This window comes from Marmota flaviventris, chromosome 3 (genome assembly GCF_047511675.1).
Source record: "Marmota flaviventris isolate mMarFla1 chromosome 3, mMarFla1.hap1, whole genome shotgun sequence".
NCBI classification, from domain to species: Eukaryota; Metazoa; Chordata; class Mammalia; order Rodentia; family Sciuridae; genus Marmota; species Marmota flaviventris.
Genome location: NC_092500.1, coordinates 94,684,541 through 94,712,259, shown reverse-complemented (window position 1 = coordinate 94,712,259; position 27,719 = coordinate 94,684,541). Strand labels below are relative to the sequence as shown.

At 39.3% G+C, this 27,719-nt stretch overlaps 1 protein-coding gene across 1 annotated transcript; it reads right to left on the bottom strand.

Annotated features, from left to right (window-relative positions):
* Window positions 1-68: 68 nt before the first annotated feature.
* Window positions 69-18,208, bottom strand: Arhgdib (Rho GDP dissociation inhibitor beta). Its single transcript, XM_027955926.2, has 6 exons — window positions 18,101-18,208; window positions 8,501-8,684; window positions 7,765-7,848; window positions 4,843-4,919; window positions 2,370-2,433; window positions 69-746 (listed from the first exon to the last, which is right to left on the bottom strand). The coding sequence occupies exons 2-6, from the start codon at window positions 8,676-8,678 to the stop codon at window positions 547-549; spliced, it is 603 nt and encodes a 200-aa protein (XP_027811727.1). The 5' UTR covers window positions 8,679-8,684; window positions 18,101-18,208; the 3' UTR covers window positions 69-546.
* Between the last annotated feature and the right edge of the window lie 9,511 nt (window positions 18,209-27,719).

The following is a 27,719-nucleotide window of genomic DNA, read 5'->3' as shown; positions in this document are numbered from 1 at the left end:
AGGAAAACTGGAATGTGAACCCTTTGGTTACCATATTTGTTTGATAGAAGAAATCAGGGAAATGAGGGTCTCAGAACAAAAAGTAGTTGTTTTATTCTTACTCTCTTATGTTGTTTACAGTATCTCCCACAAAAGAAGAACCCCAACTGGCAGGGCATGTGACAGGGCATTGAGCCAGCAGCAACCACCAAAGAATCCAGGAATTGGAATGAGCTACTAAACCTAAGACAAAAGGACTGTTCGTGGTAGTTTGCCAATTTCCTGGCCTCTAGTTGCTCAGACAGGAAGAAGAGAGGGAAACATTAAAGGAGATGGAGAACTTGAAAGAACTGGCTCTGACTGGGACCGAGTCAGAGGAAGCAGGCAGGGTTAAAGCCTGAGTATTAAGCCTCAAGGGCAAGGGTGGGATGAGGTTCATCAATATGGAAAAGTGGGCGGTCTTCGAGAAGGAATCTAGCTGTGAACAGGAGGGAGGAGGGACAGGGTGCCCTTGTGACTAGGATGATTCTGGGTGGCAAGGGGAGGTTGAGGGATGGGCAGATGCACTCATTCTGTCCAATCCTTCTTAATGGACAGGTTCCACTCCCAGGTGAGGTGGTCTTGCTTGTCATCATCGGTGAAGAAGGACTTGTTGTGGTATGTGCCCCTGGCCAGCATGCCCTTGGGAGCCTCCTCAGTCGGGGTGAGGAATTCATACTCCTCTGGCCGAGGCCCATAGCTGCCAACCATAAATGTTGCTTTATCCACTAGGAAGAAAGAAAAGTTCATGAGGGTAAGAGTCTGTTAGAGGAAAAACACACTGAAAATTAGGGAATTTGGTGCACAGCCTCTATTAGAGGAAGCCAAGAACAATAGTTTCCAAGCCTGGCTGAATGTCAGTCTTACCTGGAGCATCTTGTTTTTCTTCACATTACTTTTTTATTAAAGGGACTTTCAATAACAGTTTCCTTTGTCTCTCTCCCAAAGACTGTGGTTCAGTAACCTGCTGTGGGTCCCAAGAATCAGTGTTTGATAAAAGCATCATGGCTCATTCTGATTATCAGGAAATTTGGGGAACCAGTGTCTTAAGTCTTTGGGAATCCAGGCTCTTTTTATGTAGCAGATTATACCATTTGAAAAACTTTAACAAGTTGAGACCTCAGGTCTGGTCTCAGCATTGCAACTACCTAAGTCATATTAATGTTTTGGGCCTCTATTTCTCTATATAACAAACTTTAAGGACTGTTATCTACAAGCTATCATTCTATGAACATATTAACTGGAGGATATATTACAACAGGTGGTGATCAGAATAGGCAGAATTCATGGATGCAATAATTGGATGGAAGGGAAAAATCGGCAAGTTGGTAAAAAATGAAGCATTGTGGCAAATGATGAAAATAGCTAAACAAATTTATTTACAGGTGAATAACTGGATTAGAAAGTATAAATAAAGGTAAGGAGCTTGACAGGTAGTATATAACTGGCCCTTTAAGCATTAATATATTTGCAGGAACAGCTACAGACACATAACCTTCCTCTTGCCAAAGTGAATCAACTTGGTTTCTATGCTCAAAGGGAATAGGAAATTGAACTATTCATTCATGAAATCAGGAGTTGAAAGTCCAATTAGTCTCTTACTGGTCAACAGTTTTCTCTGGGATTTGAGTAATTGATCGGTTCTGCTGTCAAGTGAATTTATCCATGTCTTCCTGCTCCATTGTTTGTTAATTTGTGGGATTAGCCTGTGCAGTACTGTTTCCCCCCTGTGGGGAAGAGAGTCTGGAGCAGAAAGGAACTGTGAAAGTGCTTCTGTCACCTTCCCATCTTTTCCTCTGAACCCATATTAATCAAAGAAAACTGAAGGCGAGTTCCTGATGCATGTCAAGAATAACAACAGAATAAATAACATGGTTATACTATTTTTTTCACTTAGATAGCTTTTCTCAACCCTAGAAAGGTTTCTTTTTTCCTTTTTCTTTGTTAGAAAATTGAACACTGCCTTCCACGATCCTGTTCCCAACACATATAGGCCTTTCCTGTCTTGCATTTCTCTGACACGTGAGTTTTTCATCTAGGATTTTCTATTTTACTTTTGTGAGTATTTTTATGTCCTTTATCTCATGCAAACATAGTTTGGTTACTTTTCCCATATGAATAATGGAGCTGAATTCCAGAGGCTGAGTGTTGAAGGTCAATGGCTGACCCTATCTAAACTCGATATCCCAAATGTTGACCTTGCCAATAATGCCTAGGTCAGAGGTATTGTGTGCCTTTTCATAGGGCGGGCCTCCACAGCTTTTCTCAGATTCTTATAACAGTCTATTACTAAAATTTGTTAATAATCAGAGAGAAGCAGATTGAGATAGTATAAAGTCTGGATTCCTTACCTTTAAGCCCAGTCCGATAGGTGTGCTGGACATACTTCAGGCCTGACACAATATCCTTGTTCACCTGTTAGTGGGTAGGATCCACAATTCCATTCTTTAATTCATATTAAAAACAGGCTTTCACTTATCCTCCTCTTTCCTACTGATCCTGCCTAGCTATCTTCTCTGAGGATGAAAAAACTAAAGATTTAATCAGAATGAGTATTCCTATAATTACTTAGTGTGATTGCAAGGCAGAAATTGGAGAGAAGAGATCGCAAGATTCAAAGTTGCCAATCCAATTTTAAGCATTAAATACTGTCACTTTTATTGTTTTGGAGGAGAGGGGTGGTTAATTAAAACATCGTTCCATTATTCTTCATCATATTCCTCCTTCCTCAATGGTCTAATAGTCTTGAGCTCCCCTTCCTCAATACTGCAGCCAAAAGACCGTCCTTGTCTCAGGAAAGGTTATGAAAATACCAATGGGAAATATTTTGTAAATATCTTAAAACCATCACCTCAGAGTGACCCACTTAGCATATGAAAAACAAATGACAAGGAGAAAAGTGGTAATGGAAAACCAGGTCTGGGAGATGGTCATGATCACCATTTAACTGAGTCTGGAGTGGGAGTGAGATGATGGGCTACATGGACTCATCCTTTCCTGTAAGTAATGGGGGAAGTCCACTTGCATCAGGCAAGCATTTGGGGTGTCCTTCCTTGTCAGGTGTTGTCTGAGATACTGCCGCTTTCCCCAAGACTTTCAAAGAAAATTCCCTAAAGCAGAATGAAAATAGAGACAGCCCAGCACTTTGTTTTTCCATGACTCATTTTACCTGGGACTGAACTGGGTTGTCTGTTAATTTCATACAGTGGTCATGTCTATACAAACAAATCAAAGTGGACATTGAGTCATTAGCCGGAGGGCTTGGGTAACAAGTGACTTGAAGAATTAAGATCTCGTCAAATAATTTTTCCCCAGCAATAATTATGGCTCCCTCTACGTGTTGGCTACTATCCTTTCACCACTAGAACCACAGTAGGCCACGTTTTTAGAGTGTTATAAAGTTCAGGCAAAAAATAAATAAATAAATAAATAAAAAATAGAAGAACCTTGAGAGCAACTGACAGAATGAAAGAGGATTTTAGGATGTGTTAGTGGTATTATACACGCAGATTTCCTTGGAAATCTTTCAAGAGACTTCAGTAAAGATCTAAATTGCTTTTCAATTGTTTTCAAATTTGATCTGGTATTTCCTGTAACTGTAGCTTCATGCTGGGACAGACCACAGGCAGGTTTTGTGTGGGTCACACAGAGCCTTTTTTTTTTTTTAATTAAAAAAAATTTTTAATGGTAGAATCTGACCAGAGAGTAGTTTTTCTCCTATTAGGGACAAGGGTAATCTTTACCTGCCATATTTTCATTTGCTGAAAACTGGCTTACTAAATTGACAATGCAATAGCATAAATGATTAAAAATTGCACTGATGTGTAACTCATTTTAGGTGTTTTGAATACAATGCTTTATCAAACCTCCAGGTGCTCTAGTAATAAATAATATGACAGGAAACAGAAATCACAGTTCAGTGCCAATTACAGAGTACAGGTCAAGAAAAATATTTCCCAAATGAAATAATTCTCAGGCATATTTGTATTGGTGGAGAGTAATCTTCATCCACCCTGAATAGTATCCTGTACCTAGGGGAAAGAAAGGCTCAGAATGCAAGTAGAGAGAGCAGATGAAGTCTTGGTGGAGCCTAGTCCCTGGAGAATATGACTGAGCGGTGAATAAGGGGCAGCCAAGGCAAACACAGACTATGAAGCCAAACAGTGCATTTCTGACTTATTTGTTTTCAGAGTCAAGGCTATTTTTCTGGTGTTTGTGGTTCCTCGTTGGAATTTATGCCCTGTTCATTAGGTGTCAGTTCATCCCTTATTTAGTTTTGCTCATACTTGGTCACGTGCTCTGCAACTGCAATGGCAATTTTCAAATATTTAGCAAAGAAAACACTCCCTAGATTTGTCTCATTATTGAGCTATTAGAGCTAAGGCTTTATCTATTCCATTTTCCTATTTGTTGATCCACTTATTTGTCTTTTTTCTCATTATAGATACCATTTAGAGAGCTTTGTGTGAAATATTGGGAAAAAAGGGTATACAGTTTCACCCTGCCTCGAGGAGCTTAGGTTGCACAAGGAAGAAATGTCATAAATAGTACAGTGTGTAGCAGCATGCAGCTCATGGGTATGTTAGGAGTTCACAGAGTGAGGGACCCTTTGGCTTTGAAGCATCCTGGCTACAAAAAGGCATGAAGCTAGGGTAGGTCTATTCAGGTAGGGCTCAGAGCTGAGAAGAGAACTTTCCAGACCCAGGTCAGGAGATAGAGTGGGAGACAAACAAAAAGTGTGCCAATGTGATAATGCAAGGAATTTAGTAATTGATTATAGGCATGATTAAAACCCCGTAGAAATACACAGGCAAAGATACTTACTTTGAAGTTGATTTTGACTCTGTATTCAATACCTTCCTTTAGCACAAAGGTTTCTTTTTTGAGGGCTTCAAGATCCCCTGTGAAAAACAGATTTAGAAAGAATTTAGTCTCCTCAAAAGCAGCTGCAGAAAGAGATGAATGAATCTAAGCATCAGAGCCATTTGTGGGGCCTGTTGGAGCAACATGATCCACAGGGACCTGAGTTTCAAAAAGCATTTGAGATCTGTTCCTGTGCAAAATCTTACAGTTCAGTTACAAAAGAATCTTGGTGAAGACTTTCCCTCTGAGTTTAATGACGATGCTAAGTATATATAATGTTATCAGTAATGAGTTATAAAGATAATTTTTCCCAAATATTTTGACTTCAACTGATGAAGGTAAATCCTTTCTAATTTTCAACAATAAAATGTTTAAACCATCACAGAGGAAAATCTGAGTCATCTTTTACTCTATTGAAAGTTGATAAACATATATGTAACCTGACCTAGAGATGATTAAAAGATTTGCTCCTACCCCTCAAATAAAGCTATAAGAAAAATATGTTCATGTAAGTTATGTGTTTTTATAGATTTGGTAATGTGTGTGGCATTTTCTAGCTTTTAAAAACTGCTTCTTTTGATTCTTTTTTATCATTCTAAATAGATATTCACTTTGGATATTGCTTTTTTATTTGCTTTTATAATCTCATTTTTCTTTAAGGAAGAGCACTTCAGTTGTAAATGTTTCAAGCTTCAAATAACTGGAATCTGTCCCTAATACCTGTACTCTGGTTAAGGAGGTAATTGTGCTGTGTTCTTTTCCTGAGGTATAATTTGACATTCAGGGTGTGTGTGTGTGTGTGTGTGTGTGTGTGTTGTATAGCTCTGTGTGTGTACTTCATTATGAAAAGTATAATGCCTCTGCCATGCAGATCAGTATCTTCCTCATGATAGGAAACCAAATTTGGGTCTTCTCTGCAGGAAAAGGGGACAGAGACCAAACTTTCTCTGCAATATCATCAGGCCCTCTTGATCAGCTTCCCTTAGTGCTAGCTCAGACTTTATCTTGCAAAGTGACCGTTATACCTGGTAACATTGCATAATTTTGTACAGGAAGAGGTCTGAGTCCTGGTGAGAGACAGCAAGTTTCTCGGGGAGAGATGCTGTAGCCTGGAGGTCATTGAATGTGTGCCTGTGTGTCTGCTCTAATGGTTTCAGTTGAACAGGAAGTGTCTTCTCAGCCTCTGATTTCCTCCTTCTGACAAAACAGTCCATATAAGGTAAAGAGTCGATCTGTCCTGTCAGAGGGAAGTTCCTCGCTGCCAAGCCCACTGTTCCAGAGTCTTGCTTTGCTTTGCCTCACCAGAGTCCAAATTTTGAATATGGCAGTAATTTCTTTTTCATCCAAGATCTGCCTTTAATGCCTCCAGTGTCTGGTTCTGGGACCTTTGCTCATCGCCCCCCAGGTGCCCTTTTCCCTCTTAACACCCAGCTTGCCAATCTCTCCCCATCTCCTCAAGACCTCAGACTCAGAAAAGGACTGGACCCTTAGTCACAGCTGGTGAAAGAAAGTCACCTCTTTATTTGTACATATTTTGCAGGAAAGCTGCTGATATAACAAGAACGAAAGCCCTAAGCTTGAGTATTAAGTATTTAATACTTTAATAGTGGGATTTCTAGCTCTGTTCAGGAGGCCTTGGTGAGGTCCTCACCTTCAGGTAAGTTTTATTGCTGATGTAACATTAATACTTTCTTTGGTGTTTAGAGTGTATAAACATTACAACTACAGAAGCATACAGCTTGCTTCTTAATATTTTCATCTGTAGTCTTTCTTAAATGAATAGTAATTTTCCTGTTATCATGTGGAAATAAACATCTGAAGTAAATATCATACAAGGAATTACATCAAGGGTCTCTGTCTACCTCCAACTCCTTCAGTTAAACTGAGTTAAAGTTTGTTTTTTTTTTTTTCATCAAACATGGTAAAGGACATTTTCGGCATATTTACACATGAGAAACAGGCTTCAACAAGTATTTCTGAAGTGACTGAGAATCTAGCACTTCTCCACTTGTAGCTGCACTTTAAGTCTCAGCAGAAGATAAGATCGTCTGCCTTTATAGGCCTCGGATACTGAAGATTATTTTTGGTAGAAGCACTGTGTAGGCTTTTTCTGCAATGAGCAGCAGCTGACTGAATTTTAATAAGAAACCTGGACTGCAGTACTTACTCTGTAGTCTTTAGCTAACAGTTGCTTTCATAAAGACTAGTTCTCATCACCCTGGAATGACTATGGATTATTTTGTGAAGGAGGATGAAGTTAATGTGTGTTCTTGTAAAATTAAGTTTTATCTTTATTCCTTCTCCTGAAAATCTGTATACCCAGGAACTGAAAATCTTTGAACAGGTATTAAAATCTGCGTAAGTATACAAAGTGATTGAGGGATAAAACTCTTTGCTTTTATAAATATCTTTGATTACATGAATATAATAAATTGTGTGCATATAAATGTGTGTCTATATGCTTTCCTTTAAATGTTTGAAAAGATGTTTGAAACTTGATTATACTATTTATAATTGGCACAGTACTTTGAATTATGCCAGTACTACATTGTAAAACAGAGTTGTATTTTTTGATATTTAACAATGCTTAACACTTTAAAATGCCACTTCTGAGGAATGAACATGGTGTAACACACTTGAATATGTGTGATGCCAAACTTTTTAAAATAAAGTATAAATTATGCTTAAAAAAAAAAAAAAAAATCAAACATGGTAAATATTGGGTATTCTACCAGTATTTATCTATGAACTGGTCCCTAGCATGTATATCTCTGGGAGTCACCTCACTAGGATCTTCTGTAATGAGGACAGGGAACAAAGACCAGATTTTCCCTGTGATATTTTAGGTCCTTCTGAACAGTACAGATATATGTGTCCACTTACCGGTAAGATCCATAGTGATTGGTCCTGGTGCACTATCACAAACCAGGGTAAGTCGGGTAACAGTGACATTGGGGACTGTTGGGTCTGCAAGATAAAAAAAACAAGATAAGCACAGAGAAGAGATATGTGTATAGTGTGTGTGCATTTCAAACAGAAGAAACCAAATATAAAGAAAAAATGGTTCTCTATCTGGACAAGTAGAAGTGACAGATTCACCATGCTTGGTCTCGATGGCCTTATAAATTGCAGTGATGCTAGTTCTGCTCCAGCAGGCATTGCAGGCTCATCTTAAAGAACAACATCGTGCATTTCACGAGTGGCTGTAGGTCAGCTGTTCTGCCCATTGGGCATTGCACGTTCATGTCTTTGGGCCCTGTCAAATCCTGCCATTGTGTATGTGGAGGAGATGAATGGTCAGGAAAGGACTGAGCAAGGGAAAGAGAGAAAATGTGAGAGACAATGGAGAGAGGGGGAATGCAATTCTAAGTGGGAGTCTGGAATTCTTTCTAAATCCTCTCTATATGTGATTTTTACTGATCTCATTGCTGATTTACATCCTATCTCCTATGAAGACTTAATTCTACAGCCCATAGCTTTATTGAGCATGTATAAATTGTGCCTCACCCACCCAACCCTGCAGGAAGTTGGTCCTCTTTCCTTTGCCTCTGCTCTTTAGTGGCTGCAATGCATGTCCCACCTGGGGCCATCCACCTGCCCCCTCCCTGTGCACACACACCTGCTATCACAGGACCGTCTCCCAGCAGCGTTTTCTTGTACTTAGTTAGACTTTCATCATCTTTATCCATCTCCTGAAGCTCCTTCAGGGATTTCTGAGGTGGAGGCTTATAATTGAGCTTGCTGTCTAGCTCATCGTCACCATCATCCAGCTGTGGCTCTGGGTCCTTTTCAGTCATCTTGATCTAGAAGAGAGAAGATGAAAGTCCTTTAGCCAAAGCCACTGGATATGGAAGATGTTTGAGAAACTGCTGCTAGCACCTTCCTTGTCCTAGTGGACCTCTGCAATTAGCAGCGATTTTCCAGATTTGTTCCTAACTCAATCTCATTATGTTTCATAAATAAGAAGAGATTGTATTCTAGTCATTTCTCTGACCCTCCTGATTTTTCTTTACTGCAAAGAGTTTCTCCTATTCATTGAATACAACTGTCAAGAAAGAAATAAATGATCTGTGAACAATCTAATACAACTGAAGAAAACAGAGCACAAATGTTCCCCTAATAATAATAAATAGCCTGATTCAAATAGTTACAGGAATGACCAGTCTTTCCAATCCAGATGGACTTTCTAGTGTCAAAGCTCCCTGTATGCACACCTGCAGTTACAGTGATTTAAAGAGATAGGCAGAGTACCCACCAAAGAAATGGTTGGCTTCTTCCCATTAACTAACTCTTTCCTAAAGCCTGCAACACTCAAAGGTGACTCATGAGGAACTGTGGACCTTTATAATACCTGCTTGAAGTGTGTGGATAGTTCCCCGCCCCCCAGCATTGTTAATAAGTCTTGAGAATGGGCACCAGGTTCTATGTTTTTCTTAAATCTCCAATGTTTGGACAGTTCAGGCATTATATACATTTTCACTGATTGACTCATCAGGTTTTAGATCTAAAGGCTTTCTGCTCTTTTTACTTGCCACAAAATAGCAAAGGAGTCTTGAATTCCCCTGGACAAAATTTTAAGTGTAAGTTTGCTTTTAGTACCTATCCATTTGCCTCCCCTTTCCCGACCTACTTACCCTTAAGTCCCTCCCTAGCCTCCCCAAGTTTCCAGTGATTTTCTCTAAGACCCCATCTGGGTAGACCCTGGAATGTTTCTTCCTTTATCATTTCTTACATTGACTTGTTTTGTGTTAAAACACTTAAAGAATACCTACTAAATCTATGTGTGGGTGTTAATGCCTGAGAGCATACGTAGTCACAGATTTTCAGAGCTGACATGAATCTTAGAGGTGATCTATTCTATCCTATCATTAAAAAAAAATTGAGATCCAGAAGTTAAGAGAATTGCCTGAGTTCACATAGCTGGATGTGAGCTGCCATGTCCTCAATAAGAGGAAAAATTCCTACTGGAAGAACTTAAGGGCCTCTGAGTGGTGGCAAGATACCTGGTGTCAGGGAGATAGCTGGGCAAGGAAATCTGGCTTCCTTCAGTTATCTGGAGGGAAACTCACTTCCAGCCTGTGGGTATAGCCTTAATTCCTCTTAAGGAACACACTTTAAGATTGTATCCATCACATCTTACCTGAGAGACACTGCAAATCTCTTTGTAAAGTTATTGAAAGTGAAAATATTTTCGTCCAAACTCAGTTGTGGTTTTGAATTTCAATGTCACTGTCATTGGCAATGGGAAGAAAGATAATTTGGAAGTGAGGCCAACAAAATCAATTTCAACAGAACAAAAAGAAAGAGGAAGGAATGAAGGAAGGAAGGAAGGGAAGAAGGAAGGAAGGAAGGAAGAGAAGCCAAATACTGGGAGCCTAGATCAGTTCTGAAAGGAGCATTACAATGCCAGGTCCACTTCCTGTAGGAAGGAAACGTGTAGGCCTGTTCCCATGGCAACTCCAGTCTCAACTGAAGAGCAAGCATCACTCAAACCTGAGTCTCCAGAGACCAACAGAAAAACTTAGTGACTAATCCAACTCATATTCCAAGCTACACTCAGGGTTGGAAAAAGGAGGAGGAGGAGGAGGAGGAAGAGGAAGAGGAGGAGAAGGAGAAGGAGGAGGAGGAGGAGGAGAAGAATGCAGTGCGTGGATGTTGTGGTTGTGGGTAGTTTAAGGATAATCGATCATTAAGGGGCAGATGAAGAACAAACTGGATAAGACTATTCAGATGAGACAGATTCACTTCTGGGGGCCTAGGAGACTAACAGCTAACCCAGTGGAGGCCACAGGATAAGTCTGCTGACAGGGCATCAGGAAGGCTATTTACAGTAAAGAGGGCACCTCAGCTGCCATGGACAGGCCTTTCTGGAATATATTGCTTACTTCTAACAAGTCACTGCTTGAAGCCTGGGTATCAGATGGTGACATTACACTCAGCCAGTAGCTCAAGGTGACTTCACTAACCTGCAGGGAATTGAAATTCTGCAGCCTCAGATCTCAGTTTTGAAGGCAGTATGAATGAGGGGTAGTAGGGAGAGACAGAGATAGAAATAGATCTGGTCTAGTGTGATAGATTTGGTCTAGTAGAATATTTGCTAACCGTGTGACCACTGGCAAGTCAATGTATCTATTATCTTATTAAATCTAATATTTTGTCAGTTCTGCACTTTCCTGATTCATTGCAAACATAATTGTTTCATAAAGATGAGAAATAATTTTTTTCAAAGACATTGAAGAATGAAGGGTAATGAGGGGTTACTGTATGAACTTGGTACTGTCAAGAGGAGGAAATTTGGGACCACATTTTAAAATAATTTGGTCTAATTATAGCATAAGAAAAAGAAATATGAGGCCATGTAATCCAAAACTAGCTTACTGTGGAAAGCTGATTAGAAAAACATGAAAATGTATTAATACAACAAATAAAAAAACTGGAAAAGCAGTTCTTGGAGAAAGCCTTTTGAAACAAAATTGAGATCACAACTAGTTGGTAAGCACCTCTTGTTTCCAAGACATTGCACTTTAGCACATACTGATGTTTATGATACTTGCTGGAATGGAGGAGCTGAAAGCTGAGCTATCCAACCATACTGAAAAGGCCCTCTTGGTTTGATTGATGGTTCTTAATCTTTTTGGGTATTATAGATCTCTAAAAATCTGATAAACATTATGGTCCTTATCTCAAGGGAAAAAAAAGAACAAACTCATGAAATTGTGCAAATGATCCAGGGGTCATGGACTCCAAAATCCTTCATAGACTTTACAGGAGTCCAAGTTCTCTAGATTAGGAGCATGACCTTGAAATTGTAGCCCCCTGGAAAAATGAAACAGACAGTTGAGTGTTTGCAGGGAAGTTTCCTTCCCCAGGAGGTCCAGCCAGCTAGATCATTGGCACATACAGCCTCAAACTCATGATCATGTCCATCCATCCAAAATGTTGAATGTGTAGAAGATATGGTGACAACTGGGTCTCAGGGAGTGTAGCCATCACACCAGGCAAAAAGCACAGGTGCCCAGGGAGAGCCCATTAGAAGAATACTGTGGTCAACCTATTTATTTTGGATGATTTTTCTCCTCATTAAATTGGCCTTATTATTGCACAAGTTTGGTTCTGGATCTCTAGTAGTAAATCCTTGAGCAAATATCCAACCATTATGGATTTTATTCTCAGCTTGGGACTCAGGGAATTATATCACATATATATGCTTTCTTTTCTAAACCTGTTTATGCTGATTTTTCTTGACCTGCAGTCATGTGTCAGCTAAGTTACCAGAAACTTAATTATATTGTCTTACTCATGTAAATAAGAGAATATCTATTCTGTTTTATTTTTCAACATTTATGCAATTTCCACAAAGAGGCTACATTCAAAAATTTAATTTTTTCACAGATGTATACCTTCTTTTATTTCATCCAACATCCCTTTGCATAATAAAGGATACAATATAATAACAGTAGATAGTTAACTCTTATGATGAGCTCCTAACTTAACAATTTAGTGGTGAGTGCTTTACATGCATTATTTCATTATAGCATCACCGTGTTGCAAGGTAGACTGTACAAAATTAGAATCTGGGACAGAAAAAAATATTGAATATTTCAACTACATAAAAATTTTAAATTTCTATTCATAAGTAGTAATAAGTAGTAAAAAGAGTAATGGTTTAAGCTGTCAGGATGAAATATTTGTAATAAATATATTTAACAAGAGATTAATATCTGGAATACATAAATACTTTCTAAAAACTAATTTAAAATTTCATTTTGTATATTTAAGGTGCTTTATAGCATAATGTTTTGAAATAAACACAGATAGGGAAAACATTAAGAGTCAGGCAAATTAATATCCACGTCACATGGCTATCCCCCACCACCGCCTTTGATCATAGGAGAACCTAAAATGTATTCTTTTAGCAAACATTATGAATAGAGTAGAAAAGCATAGTACAATATCATTATCTCTGGGTAACCTTAATTCTCCCAAAGTATTTGGTTTAACAATGATTTCCCAAACAATATGTCTATATATTTAATGACAAACAAAGATTTTCCCTTTTTAGCCTCTCATTTTACAGGTATTTGCTGAAGTAAGATTAGGAGTTTTATGCAAATTCAACAGGTTGATTTCCAATCCTATCATCTAAAGAACAACCAATTTTATTATTGATATTAATAAGTGCTTTCTTAAGTATTATCTCATTTAGTTCTCATGACAATTCTCTGTGCACCTTCGTTCTCTTACAGATCAGGAAACTAAAATTCAGGTTAAATCACTGCCCAAGAAGATAGGTCATATAAGGGACAGAATTAATGTCTGAGACCAGGTTGTCTGACTTGTAGGCACTATGGTTTGCTGCTTCAATTGTCTTGACTAAGAAGTCATGGTAAAATTAGAGCTTGTTAGTCTTCTTGGGAATCTACCTGGGGGTGCACAAGCAGTGGTAAATATTTCTTTGCAAACTTTGCAGGGACAGCTTTAACAAAGCAGGGAAGTGTCAATATTGGGATGGTTTCAGTGCAACTATATTCCTGCATTGCCTACTGCAAGTTTCTTAACCTCCCTGGGTCCCCAGTTTTGTGCTCTGCAAAATTAAATTGTTGCATTAGAAGATCCGGAGACCCCTTCTTAATTCAATGGCCCTCAAGCTCCCTAGTTTAAAGAACAATGTGAAATTAGAAAAGAAAAGCGGAAGTGAAGAGGTTGTGGAGAACCCAGCCCATCGGTATAGAATATTCTGATTCTGGTTGGGCTTTTCTTACTTTCCTCACCCACTACTCCACAAAGTGGGGTTGGTTTTAGTGTGTTTGTTTTTGTACTTTGGTTCTTTACCCACAAAAAGTGAAATGGAGAATTAGTCAAATATATGTTTAATGAGGCTGATGTGGACTCTGTCAGGCCCCAAAGCACACATGGCTCTCTGTCACCAGACATCTCTATTCCACACAGGCTGACACAGGTGGATTTTCACAGTGGCATCCTCTCCCTGCCCCCCTCATGCCTGCCATTCAGCAAAGCAATATCAAGTTTTAGATGTGCTGAGTTGGGGATTTAATCTTTTCAGGCTCCATTAAAATGCTAAATTGAATCAGGATGCTCATGGCATGCATATAACATAATAAAAACTGATGTTTTTGCTTGCAGATACAGTGAAAATGTGAAGACAGTGGAAGCGAAGCACACTTGAGCATATACCTGATCTTAGGATGAAGCATGCTTGTCTGGTCTATTAACACAGCTCCAGGTGAGTTGAGGTAAACTCCTGGGTTCACATGAAACAAATCACCTGGGTAACTTAGAGAAGCATGACCTTCATATGCGATGGAACACAGACTTAGAGTCAGGTGGCCATGGATCCAAATCCTGGCTCTGACTTATTACAGGACTTAAGCAAGTTATTAACCACAGTAAGCTTCAGTTTTACCCTCACCAGCAAAGTAGGAATAATAATCCTTCCTTGTCATTTGAAGGGTTGGAGAAAACAAGAAAATTTTAGGACTGTACTGGTCAATGGTAGATGCTCAACAAACATTAATTCCCCTTTCTTCTCTCTTCCCCTGCCCCGATGCTGTTTTGTGGCATAGCTTCAGTGATGCTGGGAACTGATGGCCTGGGTACCAAAGGCTTTTACCCCAGACAGAAGCTGACCAGGTCCATACCTTCCTCCTCAAAACCAGATTCTGCTTCTTTGAGCAGTAGGGAAGAGGCAAGAAGTTATGGGCATTGCAAGGACTGTTTATAAACAGAAGCAAACTTAAAATTGGACTATAACTACTCTTTTTTCTTTTGAAAACTTCCACATAATTTAATTTTAGATTTAATTTATTGTTCCCTTGCCTAATTGAAGCCAGAAGTCACTCTGAATGATGAGAAACGTCAGTGGACTTCAGCACAAGCCAATGGAAACAATTCCTTATGGCACTGGAGCAACACTTAGCTCAAGTCCTCCCAAAGCTGGATCTGTTGGAGTGTGCTATGCTAGATTATGCATCTAGACACATATATCAGAGGTGGTGTTTTTTTTTTTTTTTTTGTACAAGGGATTGAACTCGGGCACTTTGCCACTGAGTCACATCCTCAGACCTATTTTGTATTTTATTTAGAGACAGGGTCTCACTGATTTGCTTAGCACCTAGTTGTTGCTGAGGCTGGGTTTGGACATGGAATCCTCCTGCCTCAGCCTCCTGAGCTGCTGGAATTACAGGCATGTGCCACCCTGCCCAGCTAGACCAGAGTTTTAAAATATGAGGTGGAAAAGGAAAAGATAAGAGACATAGAGAGGGAAGAGGCAGAGTGAGAGAGAGATGAGGAAGGGAGAGGAAGGGTAGGAAGGAGAGGGAAAGAGAGAGAGAGAAGTGAAGTGGCCAGAGAGGAGAGAGATGTGGAAGTACCAAAAGTAGGGGATTTCCATCAGAGAAGTTTCTACATAAGTCTCAGCATGCTCGTTAACATGGTGTCTCCACTCTGTGTTGGCTAGGTTATGTCTTCCCCCAAATCTGGGACTACAGGTCTAGAGCAAGCAGGTCATGGAGAGCTGGACCATCTCGGAAAGAGTGTCACCATTTCAGAGCTGGTCCAGGATTTGACTGCTCTGCTGCCTGCCTGGCAATTTGGTGCATTTGGGAGTTTCAAATCTGTTATTACTAAGGACACCAGAAGGTGCTGGGTTCTGGAGTCCGCCCTGGCCTCTCAGGGTTTCCAGCGATATGGGGGGACTCCCTCTGTTCTCTGTGCTCTCATTAGCTCAGCCCCATGAACAGCCAAACCTTCAAAACCGGATAAGAAGAAGCACAGCAGCACCTGAGAGGAGCACACCTTGTTAGATGCAATAAACTTTATAATTAATCCAGATGAGGCTACAAGTTTATAGAAGTAGAATTAACATTCTTCTTCGTGAGAGAAACAGTAGATTATTTCTTTCTGAGTGTTCATAATATGCTCTTCTTTTAACCTGGCCTTTCTTTTCTTTTTTTGCAGAAGGTGTGAGAACTAATAGAACCATTAAGCATTTCTGAATTCCCACCATGTGAAGTCACTCTTTCATGAGTTTTATTTTAAATAATCCTTTAAAAAATGATGCATTAAGGAAGCCACTACTAGGCAAAAGTTTGTCTACTTCAATGACTCAATATATTCATGGAAGTTTTAAATTAAGCATGAAATGTTACTATTCAAAAACAATTTTTTATGACCTTGTGTACTGAGAGTACCAGACCCTTGGAGGAAACCCAAATGAATTTTACCAGGTCTGGCTGTGGGAACCAGACTTAGTAAGTGCTTATGGAAAGATGGATGTTGAAGATGTTTCAGAAGCAATAAAACCCAGGGCCTGCCTCTGTAGGTCTCCAACATCCTAGGCAACGGTAACATTATCTAGGAACAGGGACACTCAGAACATGGAATTAGAGAAAACTATTCCACTGGATATTTCTAAATGCTGTTCTGAGGTATTGTAGCTATTGATTTTTGTTTTCTTTTCTTTTTGGTACCATTATGTGACTTTAGTGAAGCCATGTCTGAGCATGTCTGAGCCTTAATATTCTTCCCCTGTCCTCTCAGGATAATAATTTGAATATACCTAATACTAGGCCTGGCACATAAAAGGTACTGAACAAGCATTGGTTCTCTTTTCTATCTGCTTCATTTTTATTCCCAGGGCTTCTCTCTTCCTGTTAAAGTTTCTAATATATTGTGTTCCCATAAACTTCTCTCAGAATAACTTTGCTGTTCTGAGCTCCCAGGGAAGACAGAATCTTAATGTTGCTCAGTGCAAATTTCCCTAGGGACAAACACTCATGTTCTCCAAAACAAGGAAGGACTAAATTCCAGTTCCTGAAAGATGTCGGCCAGAGATTTGTTGGCTAATACACGGTTATTCCTCATGGGTTTGATCTGCCCAGCATAGAAGGACAATGAATTGTTCTGTTCTCTGAAGTACACACATCTCACAAAATAATAAATTGATCTTGTTACTAAATCTGTGCTATATTTGGTATTAGGAAGGACATTTTCTTATAAATTGAACAAAAAGAAAAGGCAAGGTTAATGACATCTTTGGTGACAGGACCTCCACCCAACAGGTCACCATAAAACCCTTGATTTCCCTTGCTTGATCATCCCTGCAATGAAGACTCAGGATGAAAGACCTCCTTGCAATGGCTCTTGGTGTCCATGTGAAGACCACCAAGTAAGGGTCTACTTCCCTCACCCTGAATGAAGAACTGCTCAGGGTTTATCTGATACCTGCAACAAATTACCCTGAGTCTAGAGTTCCATCATGGACTGTATTTATAGAATATGCCACCTGAAAAGTTGGGAAGAAAGTACTTGAGGTCATGTCTAGCAGTTCTAATGGCAGCCAAACTTGAGACCTTCACAGTTTGAAGACCCAAGGTCCACTGTCGTAGCCAGGCCCACTTGAATTCTTTTAGAACCTGTTTCTTTAATAAATTGCTTGGCATCTTCCATGTTTGCTTTGAGTTCTCTCCAAAGTAAGGGGCTATTTTATTTTTGGCAATAACAGTAAACATCTTTCTGCCCATCCCTCTACAGGAATTTAACCCACAGTTTTTGTTACTGGTAGAAATTCTATCACTGTGTGACAGATGAGTAAGTAAGTGTGTTCTACGGCACTTCCCCTTGTACTCTAAGGGAGGACTTCATTGTGCATTTCTCTCATACCACCAGTCAGATTTTTAATGGAAAACAGTTTAGTGTTTGACAGCTCTGAATCATTTTTTTTTTCTTTCTCTTTTCAACCAGTTTCTTTACACTGTCTGCTTAAAAACAGGAAACCACACATCTCCACCCCAGCGCAACCCACCTTCCACCAATAGTCCATATCAGTTTGTATCTACAGGCTTTCGGTTTCTGAGCTTGGCCAAATGCCTGCTCCTGCCTTGCAGGAGACTCCTGCAGGCACTCCCCTGCAGGTATCTTCATGGCCCTTCTCCAGAACATTCAGGATTGCATCTCCCCTCCCTCTACAACTGTCTCCCCTGAGTCATCCTTACCACTCCTGCTCTGACTTCCTCTTCTCTGCAGAACTGTTCCAGCAGCTTCTTTAGCGCTTTCTTATCATAAAGTTTGTGTTAAAAAAGAACGCCACCCCCAAGCCCTCCCAAAATCTAACTGTGGAGGGCAGTGGCTTAACTCAGTGACTTCCTATATTGCTCTGCACCCACCTGTAGCCTCCCCACCCCAAGGCATTTCAACTCACATTCAGTGCTTCACGTCTCTGTCCGGGGTGCCTCTGTCTCTCAACTCTGACTTCTGAGTACTGGCAGTTAAAACAGGAAGGAAGTTAGTGAGAAAAAAAAAAAGTGTTTTAAACCTACTTGAAGAGGAAACCCTGGGCTGTCTCAAATCCTGTTCCTTTGCACTGCCTATCTCTTGATCAGCCAACTCTGAGCAGCATTCTTGCCAATTAATGGCACATGTGGGAGCCCATGTGACCTGATATGCATGAATGTACATGCAAGGGGATGGAGCCTATAGCAACGAGAATTATGAATAATTGTGCAGATATGTCTAAAAATCAAGTCACTCCAGTGCTTAAGCTTAGTGAGGCAAGCAGTCTAAAGCCAGCAGTAATGAATTCAAATAGCTTTACTTTGTTTCACCAACTTCTGTTCCTCCTAGGTGCCTGCCAGCTTCTTCATCAGCCAGCCATGTTGAAAGTGTGCTGGCAGTGAACGCAGAGTGGAAATTATGAATGTTAAGTGCATATACTTGGTGCTAAATTTAAAAATTTGTCCTCAAACAAATTATTGGAGTTTTATAGGTTATAATTTCAAGATGTAGCTTCATATTGCACCACAAACAATAAAGTGTTGTTTATTTTAGGGTTTTTTTTTTTCCTAATTTTTCCTTCAAATTAAACAAAAGCTGAAGCACTCCCTTTGATCAAAACTAGGGATGCAGATTACAAAATAAAATGTGACTTCATTAATTCATAGTGTTATAACTCAGAATCTGGGACAATTTCACAAGTGCTAAATTTGGTTTTATACCATATCTGAGGAAATGATTTATGAGACAATTAAATGGGAACAAGTTGCCAAGACCATATTTAAATCACGTGAGGAAAAAAGTTTTTAAGTGCCTAAGTCATACTCATTCTATGATATTGTCAATAATAAATGCTTATTTGTACTAATATTTCAGTATTTGTATTTATATCAACATGTTTAGAACTAACTATTCAAGCAAATCTGTTTAAGAAATGATCATTAATTTCAACAATATATAGATAGAATATGGCCCTTGAAATGAAGTACATAATTTTATTATAAACAGAAACATATACTAATATACATAGAAGGTAGTAGATTTTCCTAGCTTCTGGCCTTCTGGAGGGGGCACATTTATTCATTTGATATATCTGTGATGACTTCTTTTCTTCCAGGTACTGTTCCAGGCACTGGTATACACAGTAGACAGACAAACTCTCTGCGGTGCTATGGAGTTTATGTTCTAATAAAGGAACAATTAAAAAATAACATATGCAGAATACATTAATTGAAACAATGATTTAAAAATTATAAATTCCTGGTCTACCTGCTGCTTCCCATTTCTCACAATCTCAGGGAAGATATTATTAGCCTGGCATGACATTTTGTTCCTGCTGAGCTGAACCTGGCATGCCCTCACAATTTTTCTTAATGCAGGGCTATAAGCAAAGATGTTGGAGGTATTCAAGCTCCCAAATATTATAGAAGCAGTGTGTGTATGTGTAACCTATGTGCTACTGTTGGGGGAGGGGGAGAGCATTCATAATTTCATCAAATTTTCAAAGTAGGCCCTGACCTCAAGAAAATTAGAAATTATTGGGGCTGGGGATGTGGCTCAAGCAGTAACGCGCTCACCTGGCATGTGCGGGGTGCTGGGTTCGATCCTCAGCACCACATAAAAATAAAATAAAGATGTTGTGTCCACCAAAAACTGAAAAATAAATATTAAAAAATTCTCTCTCTCTTCTCTCTCTTTAAAAAAATTAGAAATTATTAATTTAGACATCATTTTAAATTTTAAATAATAATTTTAAACTATGAACTTTCAGTAAGTTCAAGGGAAACTATTAGGGTCTCCTAAAATATATTTTAGCATCATGATCAGGGCAGTGGTCTACCTCAAATGACCTCTTCTTGTGTTCTGTTGCAGGTCATTGTTCACATGTGTTATCAGATGGGAAAACTGAAGAGGTTCCTTTAAGAGAGTTAAAATGGCAGACACTCCACTTCCAGTCCATGCTGATGAAGGTGGGTTATATACCGAGACTCCCTCTTCCACATCTAATATACTGGTACAAGAAGGGGCCTGTCATGGTAACAGCCCGTAAACACTGCAATGCCTAATGAAATCAACAGATCTTGGAAACCTGCTTTAGAGTTTTTAGAGAAATCATTAAAACTTTTAAAGTATTTTCCAGCCATTGCAAGGATACAGCTGAGAGGTAAATTCTTGGCAACTCTTCCATGGGGCAAGGCCTTTGCCATGAACCTGACCTTTTTTGGGCACAGATATTTCTTAGAGGCTACAAAACACTCAGAAGGCATTCTGCCCTAAGGCTGTTCATTCTGAAAAGAGTCCATGTGGCATCCACAGGAGCCCTGCTGAGGGAAGAGCTGAGTTTCAGGCAGGCATCCCAGTGCCAACTCCTCCTGTCAACATGGCCTTGGGCTAAATGGTTTTATTTCTCTGAGCCTTAATTTTTTCATCTATCAAAGAGGGATGATACTGATCTTCAAAATTGCTTGAAGGGTTGGAAATGATGTGTGATATCTAGCAGTTTTTACTTCACAGTACATGCTTAATAAAAGACCTGGGCTAAAAAAGCATCATTTCCATCATTATCATTTTTATCCTTTTGGCTGTTTAGCAAATATTAGAATAACTGAATCTAACTGCTCATGACCACTCCACGTAAATCTCAAATATTACCTCCTCCTTCTTTGAAGCTTTGCATCCACGATACAGAGCAAATGAATTATTTTTTTCCCAAAATTTCTAGAATGTACAATTTTATAATATGTAATATATATGGCATATTGAACTACACTGTACGTTGTGTGTTTTTCTGAAATTCTAAAGTGTGTAATTATGCAGTATACTTTAGAACTCTAGTAAGCACTGTTTTGTATTGTTAAGCAATTATTTTGTGAATATTGAACTTATATTTCCAGCTAAATATAAAATGCTTGAAGGAGTGTCTCTTCAGGTCCTTGCCATTTATTGATTGGGTTATTTGATTTTTTTGGTGATTAGCTTTTGAGTTCTTTATATACCATAGTGATTAATGCTCTATCTGATGTGTGAGGGGTAAAAATTTCAATAGATGAATGGATTAAAAAATGTGGCATATATACACAATGGAATATTACTCAGCAATAAAAGAGAATAAAATCATGGCATTTGCAGGTAAATGGATGGAGTTAGAGAAGATAATGCTAAATGAAGTTAGCCAATCCCAAAAAACCAAATGCCGAATGTTTTCTTTGATATAAGGAGGCTGACTCATAGTGGGGTAGAGAGGGGAAGCATGGGAGGAATAGATGAACTCTAGATAGGGGAGAGGGATTGGAGGGGAAGGGAGGGGGCATGGGGTAATTAATGATGGTGGAATTTGATGATGATTATTATCCAAAGTGCATGTATGAAGATGCAAATTGATGTGCATATACTGTGTATACAACCAGAGATATGAAAAATTGTGCTCTATTATGTAATAAGAATTGTAATACATTCTGCTGTCATATATAATAAACAAACAAACAAAAAAATAAATAAATAAATAAATAAAATGGTTGAAGAAAGGATTACATCTTACATACCTCATATTCCTTGGAATGCCCAGAATAATACTTAACTGAATTGTGTAATAATTTGTGTAAAATTATTCAGTAGAAATATGTGTCTAAATAGAACAGCTATGCCTGCATTCTTCCCCTACTCCACCCCTTGTTCTTCCAGGAGACTATGGCCTTGGGGAGGGATGAATGTGAATATGGTCATGTGCCAAGAGGGTAACTGAGACTTTTACTTTCTTCTTTTCTGTGTATGCTGTCATGTGTCACTTAATGACAGATGTATTCTGAGAAATGTCATGAAGTAATTTTGTTGCACAAATATCACAGAGTGCACTTTACACAAACCTAGATGGCCTAGTCTTACTATGCACATAGGCTACATGGGATAGCCCATTACCCTTAGGGTATAAACCTGTGCAGCAGGTTACTGCACTAAAACTGTAGGCAATTGCAAAACAATGGCAATGGTATCTATATATCTAAACATATCAAAACATAGAAAAGGTGGAGTAAAAATATGGCATAACAGATTTTTTAAAAATTAAAAAATTGTGTGTAGGGTACCTACCATGAATTGAGTGTAGAAGACGAGGAATTATTCTGGATGAGTCAGTGAGTGACTGGGGAGTGAACGTGAAGGCCTAGGACACTGCTGTCCACAACCGTAGACTTTACAAACACTGCACACCGAGGCTACACTGCATTTATAAAAGTACTTTTATTCAATAATAATTAACCTTAGCTTACTATAAATTTTTACCTTATAAACTTAAAAAAAAATTTAAACTAACTCTTTTGTAATAGCTTCAAATGAAAATGCATTATGCAAATGTACATAATATTTTTCTTTATATCCTTATTGAATAAGCTTTTTTCTATTTCTATTTTTTTAACTTTTTAAACTTCTTTGTTAAAAACTAAGACACAAACACACACATAGGCCTAGGTCTATGCAGGGTCAGGATGATCACTGTCACTTTCTTCCATGTCTTATGTCACTGGCAGGTCTCCAGGGGTAGAAACATGCCTGGAGCCATCATTTCCTAAGGTAACAGCTTCTTCTGGAACTTTCCTGAAGGATCTTCCCAAAGCTGTTTTATCATTATCTTTTTTTTAAATAATTATGAATAACAAAATAATGTAATTAAAAGTATACTATAGTCAATACATAACTCAACTATATTATCAAGTATTAGGTACCACACATAAAAAACAGTATGTTATGCTTTTACACAAACTGCAGTGCAGTATGTTGTTTATTCCAGCATCACCACAAATATGTAACTGTTGTGCTGCTATATTACTATGGCTACAGTGTCACTAAGTGATTGAATATTTTAGCTCCACTATAATATTATGGGACCATCTATGTGGTTCATCATTGACAAAAATGTTGTTATGAGGCACATGATTACATATGACATACCTGAACTACAATGGCTGTATTTCATAATTTTGGCATAAAGACTCTTCTTCTTCTTTTTTTTTTTTGTACTGGGGCTTGAACACAGCAGCACTATACCACTGATCTACATCCTCAGCCCTTTATATTTTTTGAGACACGGTTTTACTGAGCTGCGATGCTGGTCTAGAAGTTGCCATCCTCCTGCTTCAGCCCCAGAGTGCTGGGATTACAGGCATGAGACACCGGGCCCAGCTATAAGGACTCATTTCAAATTTAACAAACAATAATTCCCAATTAGATGTCAGAACCTGCCTAAAGGTAAAGACAAAAAAGATAAACAAAACATAATCCTAGACCTCCAGTTACTAACAACTTAATAAGGGAAGACAGAGACAAATTTGTTGTGAGCACAGGGAAAGAAAACGTACATGAGTATTGTGAGGGCATAAGTAAGGAAGTGGCCACGGTGCTCAGTCCTGAAGGATAGTAGGTGTTGGGCGTTTGATGTGGGGAAGTTTGCAAGTGGGAGAGAAGTTATCTTTCATAAAGAAGCAGCAGAGGCAATGGTATCACATCCTAGTATGGTGTGTTATGGTGGGGATGAGGTGTGCCCCAAAAGCTTGTAAATGAGACAATGCAGGGCCATTCAGAGGCAAAACAGTTAGATTGTGAGAGTATAACCTAATCAGCAGAACAATCCATTTGGTGGATTAATAATTTAATTAATGAGCCATAACCGTAGGCAGGTGGGGTGTGGCTGGAGAAAGTAGGTCACTGGTAACATGCTCTTGGGTGTTATATTACCCTTGGCTCCTTGCACTCAAGCTCTCTTTGCTTCCTGGCTGTCATGAGCTGAGTACCTTTCCTCTGCCACATTCATCTGCCATGATGTTCTCCCTTCTCTCAGACCCAGAGCAATGGAGTCAGCCATCTAGGGACTGACCCCTGAAACCATGAGCCCAAATAAACCTTTCCTTCTCTAAGCTGTTCTTGTATGGTTTATTGGTCACAGAAATGCAAAGTTGACTAACAAGTGTGACACCTGCAGGAAATTATAAGGGAGGAGCAAAGATTGCTGGAGTACAAAGTGCATGTAACGAAAGGATGAGAAATGTTCCTGGAGTGGGGCAGGGTCAGGGTTCAGAGCACAGCAGGCTTCTTATGCTGTATTAATAAGGAACTTTGCCTTGATTTCCATCAGTGATGGAGAACCACTGAAAATAAAGGAAGGACATGATTAGTTTTATGTTTTATGTAATTCACTCTGGTAAAATACTATAGAAGAAGTTGATGTGTATAAAACCCTTTAGGAGACTTTTAAGCTTGAACTATTACAATCAGAATAGAGATTTACAGAGGTGGTCAGATTTGAGAAATATGTAAGTGAAGTTGCCAAGATTTGGTGAGTGATGTGGTATGACAGATGAAGGTGAGAAAGAATCAGGAGTTGCAGATGACTTCTGGCTCTCTTGTTAGGGTCCTTGGTGGTACCACCTACTGAGATAGAACTTACAAAAGAAGGAACAGATACAATGAGGAAAATAATGTCTTGAGCTTGGACATGTTCAGTTTGAAAGATGACATGTCTAGGAAGTGATTTCTGACACACAGTAAGATATGTAAGGCAGGATTTCAACACTAGGCTAATGATTTAGACCTCATACGACATATAAACCAGTATGGTCTATGTACTAGCAGATCAGCATCCCTAAGGAACTTGTCAGAAATGCAAAGTCCCAGGTCCAACTCCAACGTACTGTATCAGAACCTCTGGAGTTGGGCCAAGAATCTATGCTTTGGAAAGCTCTGCAGGTAAGCTGAAACACTAGTTTAAGCCATATAAATGGGCTTGTTCACTCAGAGAGTCTGGAAGGAGCAGTTAGACAGCTTGAGGAAATCCTGTTAGCTCTACTTTCAATGTGTTACCTGCTGATGACTCATTTCCTCTTTTGCTAGTACCCTGGTCCTCCCTTCATCGTGCCTCTGCTGGATCTTTACAACAACCTCCTTATTTCCATTTCCACAATAGCCCTCTCTAACAGACTGTTCTCATAGCAGTCAGAGTAAGAAGCACACTCACCATCACATGGCTTTCAAACATCTAGGGACCTTCCATCCATTTGTAATAATTGGAAGTCCCATGGTTGCCACACTGTGGTAACTGCCCCCCAAGACAGCCCCACTGATCCTGTTATTCAGCCCTGATCACATGGTATCAGGGTGGGTCTGTGTGACCAATAGAATATGGAAGAAGAGATTGTGTGTGGCTTCTGAGGCTGTTACAAAAAGGCATTGTATCTCCTCTCTTGAGCTCCTTTAGCTCACTTGTACTGTGGGAAGCTGGGAACCATCTCGCAGTGACACTCAAACCCTGTATGGAGTGGTCTGCATGGTGAGGAACCTAGGTTTTCTGCCAAAGCCACAAGAGTGAGCCATCCCAGAAGTGAATCTTCTAGCTCCACATGATGACAGCCCCAGCTGATAGCTTGGCAGCAATTTCATGAGAGATCCTGAGCAGGAACCAGACAACTAAGCTGCTCCTGGATTGAGCCTTAGATATTGTGATGCACATCTAATTCCAGTGACTCAAGAGATTGAAGCAGGAGGATGGTAAGTTCCAGGCCAAGCTCAGCAACTTAGCAAGACCCTGTCCCAAAATAAAAATACTGTACTGGGGATGTAGCACAGTGGTACAGCACCCCTGGGTTCAATCTCAAGTATCAGGAAAAAAATGATAACAAAAACCTGTGAAATAACAAGTGTGTTAGAAACTGATAAATTTTGGGGTACTCTGTGCAGCATCTGATAACTGATATACTTATGATCTGGCCCGTGGCAAAACTGTAAACTCATTTCCTATACTTAGCCATTGTCCTCTTCATTCTAGTATCCTGCTCCCTTGCCAATCCTTTCATGAGAAACAGGCTCCTACTTTAGGAGTTACTCTCTACAGGAATTCTTTCACCACAGATAATCATAGTGATCAAGTGCCAGTCCCTCTGAGAGATCTTCTCTAGCCATTCTACCTAAAATAGTGCCTTGATCTGATCATCAGACTTATTTTTATTTACAGTATATAACATTTCTATATATTTTATGTATTTTTTTTCTGTTTATTATCCATTTCTCCACAGGAATGTGATCTCTGTGAGGGCAGAGACCTTGTTATGTTCCCTGTTGTCCCAGGGACTGGAACATTGGCTTCTTACATAGTAGACTGTCAACAAGTCTCTGTAAAAATGAACGGAAAAGGAAAATGTGCTAGGAAACCTCAGCATTTAGGAAAAAAGCGAGAGATGCCCACAGAGGAAGCAGAGGAGTGGCTTGAGGTGGAAGAATGGCTTTAGGGAAGTAGATGGAGAATGAGAGCTTCCCACAGATATTGACTTGATTGCTACTATGTTTAAGTTGCTGTGCTTCTATTTTAGTTAGCCATGTGTTGCTGTGACCAAAAGGCCCAAAAGAACATTGTAAAGGAGGAAAAATTTATTTGTGGCACATGATTTCAGAGGTCTCCTTCCCATAGATAGCCAATTATATATATGCTCTAGGCTCAAGGTGAGGCAGAACATGATTGTAGTAGAATGTCGGGGAAGAAATAAGCTCAGGACATGGCACCAGGAAGCGGGGTGGGGGGAGAGAGGAAGCTCTGCTCAGCAAAGACAAAATATATACCTCAAAGTCTTGCCCCCAGGAACCCATCTCCTCCAGCCACTCTTTACCAGTTCCACCCAGTTAATCCATTCAAGTGAGTTAATGCACTGATTAACTTAAGGTTCTCATAGCACAATCAGTGCACCTCTGAAATCTCTTGCATTTTCTCACACATGAGCTTTTGGGAGACACCTCATGTCTAAACTGTAACAGGCTTCTTCTTATAGATTTAAGAATAACAAACTTTTTTAAAATTAATTTTTTAAAAAATAAATGACAGTGGAGTGCATTACAATTCATATTACACACATACAGCACAATTTTTCATATCTCTGGTTGTATATAAAGTATGTTGACACCAATTTGTATCTTCATACATGTACTTTGGATAATGATGTCTATCACATTCCACTATCCTTGCTAACCCCCTGCCCCCTTCCTTTCCCTCCCATCCCTCTGCCCTATCTAGAGTTTGTCTATTCCTCCCATGCTCCCCTTCCCTACCCCACTATGAATCAACCTCCTTATATCAGAGAAAACATTCAGCATTTGTTTTTTTTGGGGATTGGCTAATTTCACTTAGCATTATTTTCTCCAATGCCATCCATTTACCAAATGTCATGATTTTATTCTCTTTTATTGCTGAGTAAAATTCCATTGTGTATGTATGCCACATTTTTTAATCCATTCATCTACTGAAGGCATCTAGGTTGGTTCCATAGTTTAGATATTGTGAATTGTGCTGCTATAAACACTGATGTGGCTGTGTCCCTGAAGTATGCTGATTTTAAGTCCTTTGGGTATAGACGGAGGAAAGGGATAGCTGGGTCAAATGGTGGTTCCATTTCCAGATTTCCAAGGAATCTCCATACTGCTTTCCATATTGGTGGCACCAATTTTCAGTCCCACCAGCAATGTATGAGTGTACCTTTTCCCCTACATCCTTGCCAACACTTACTGTTATTTGTCTT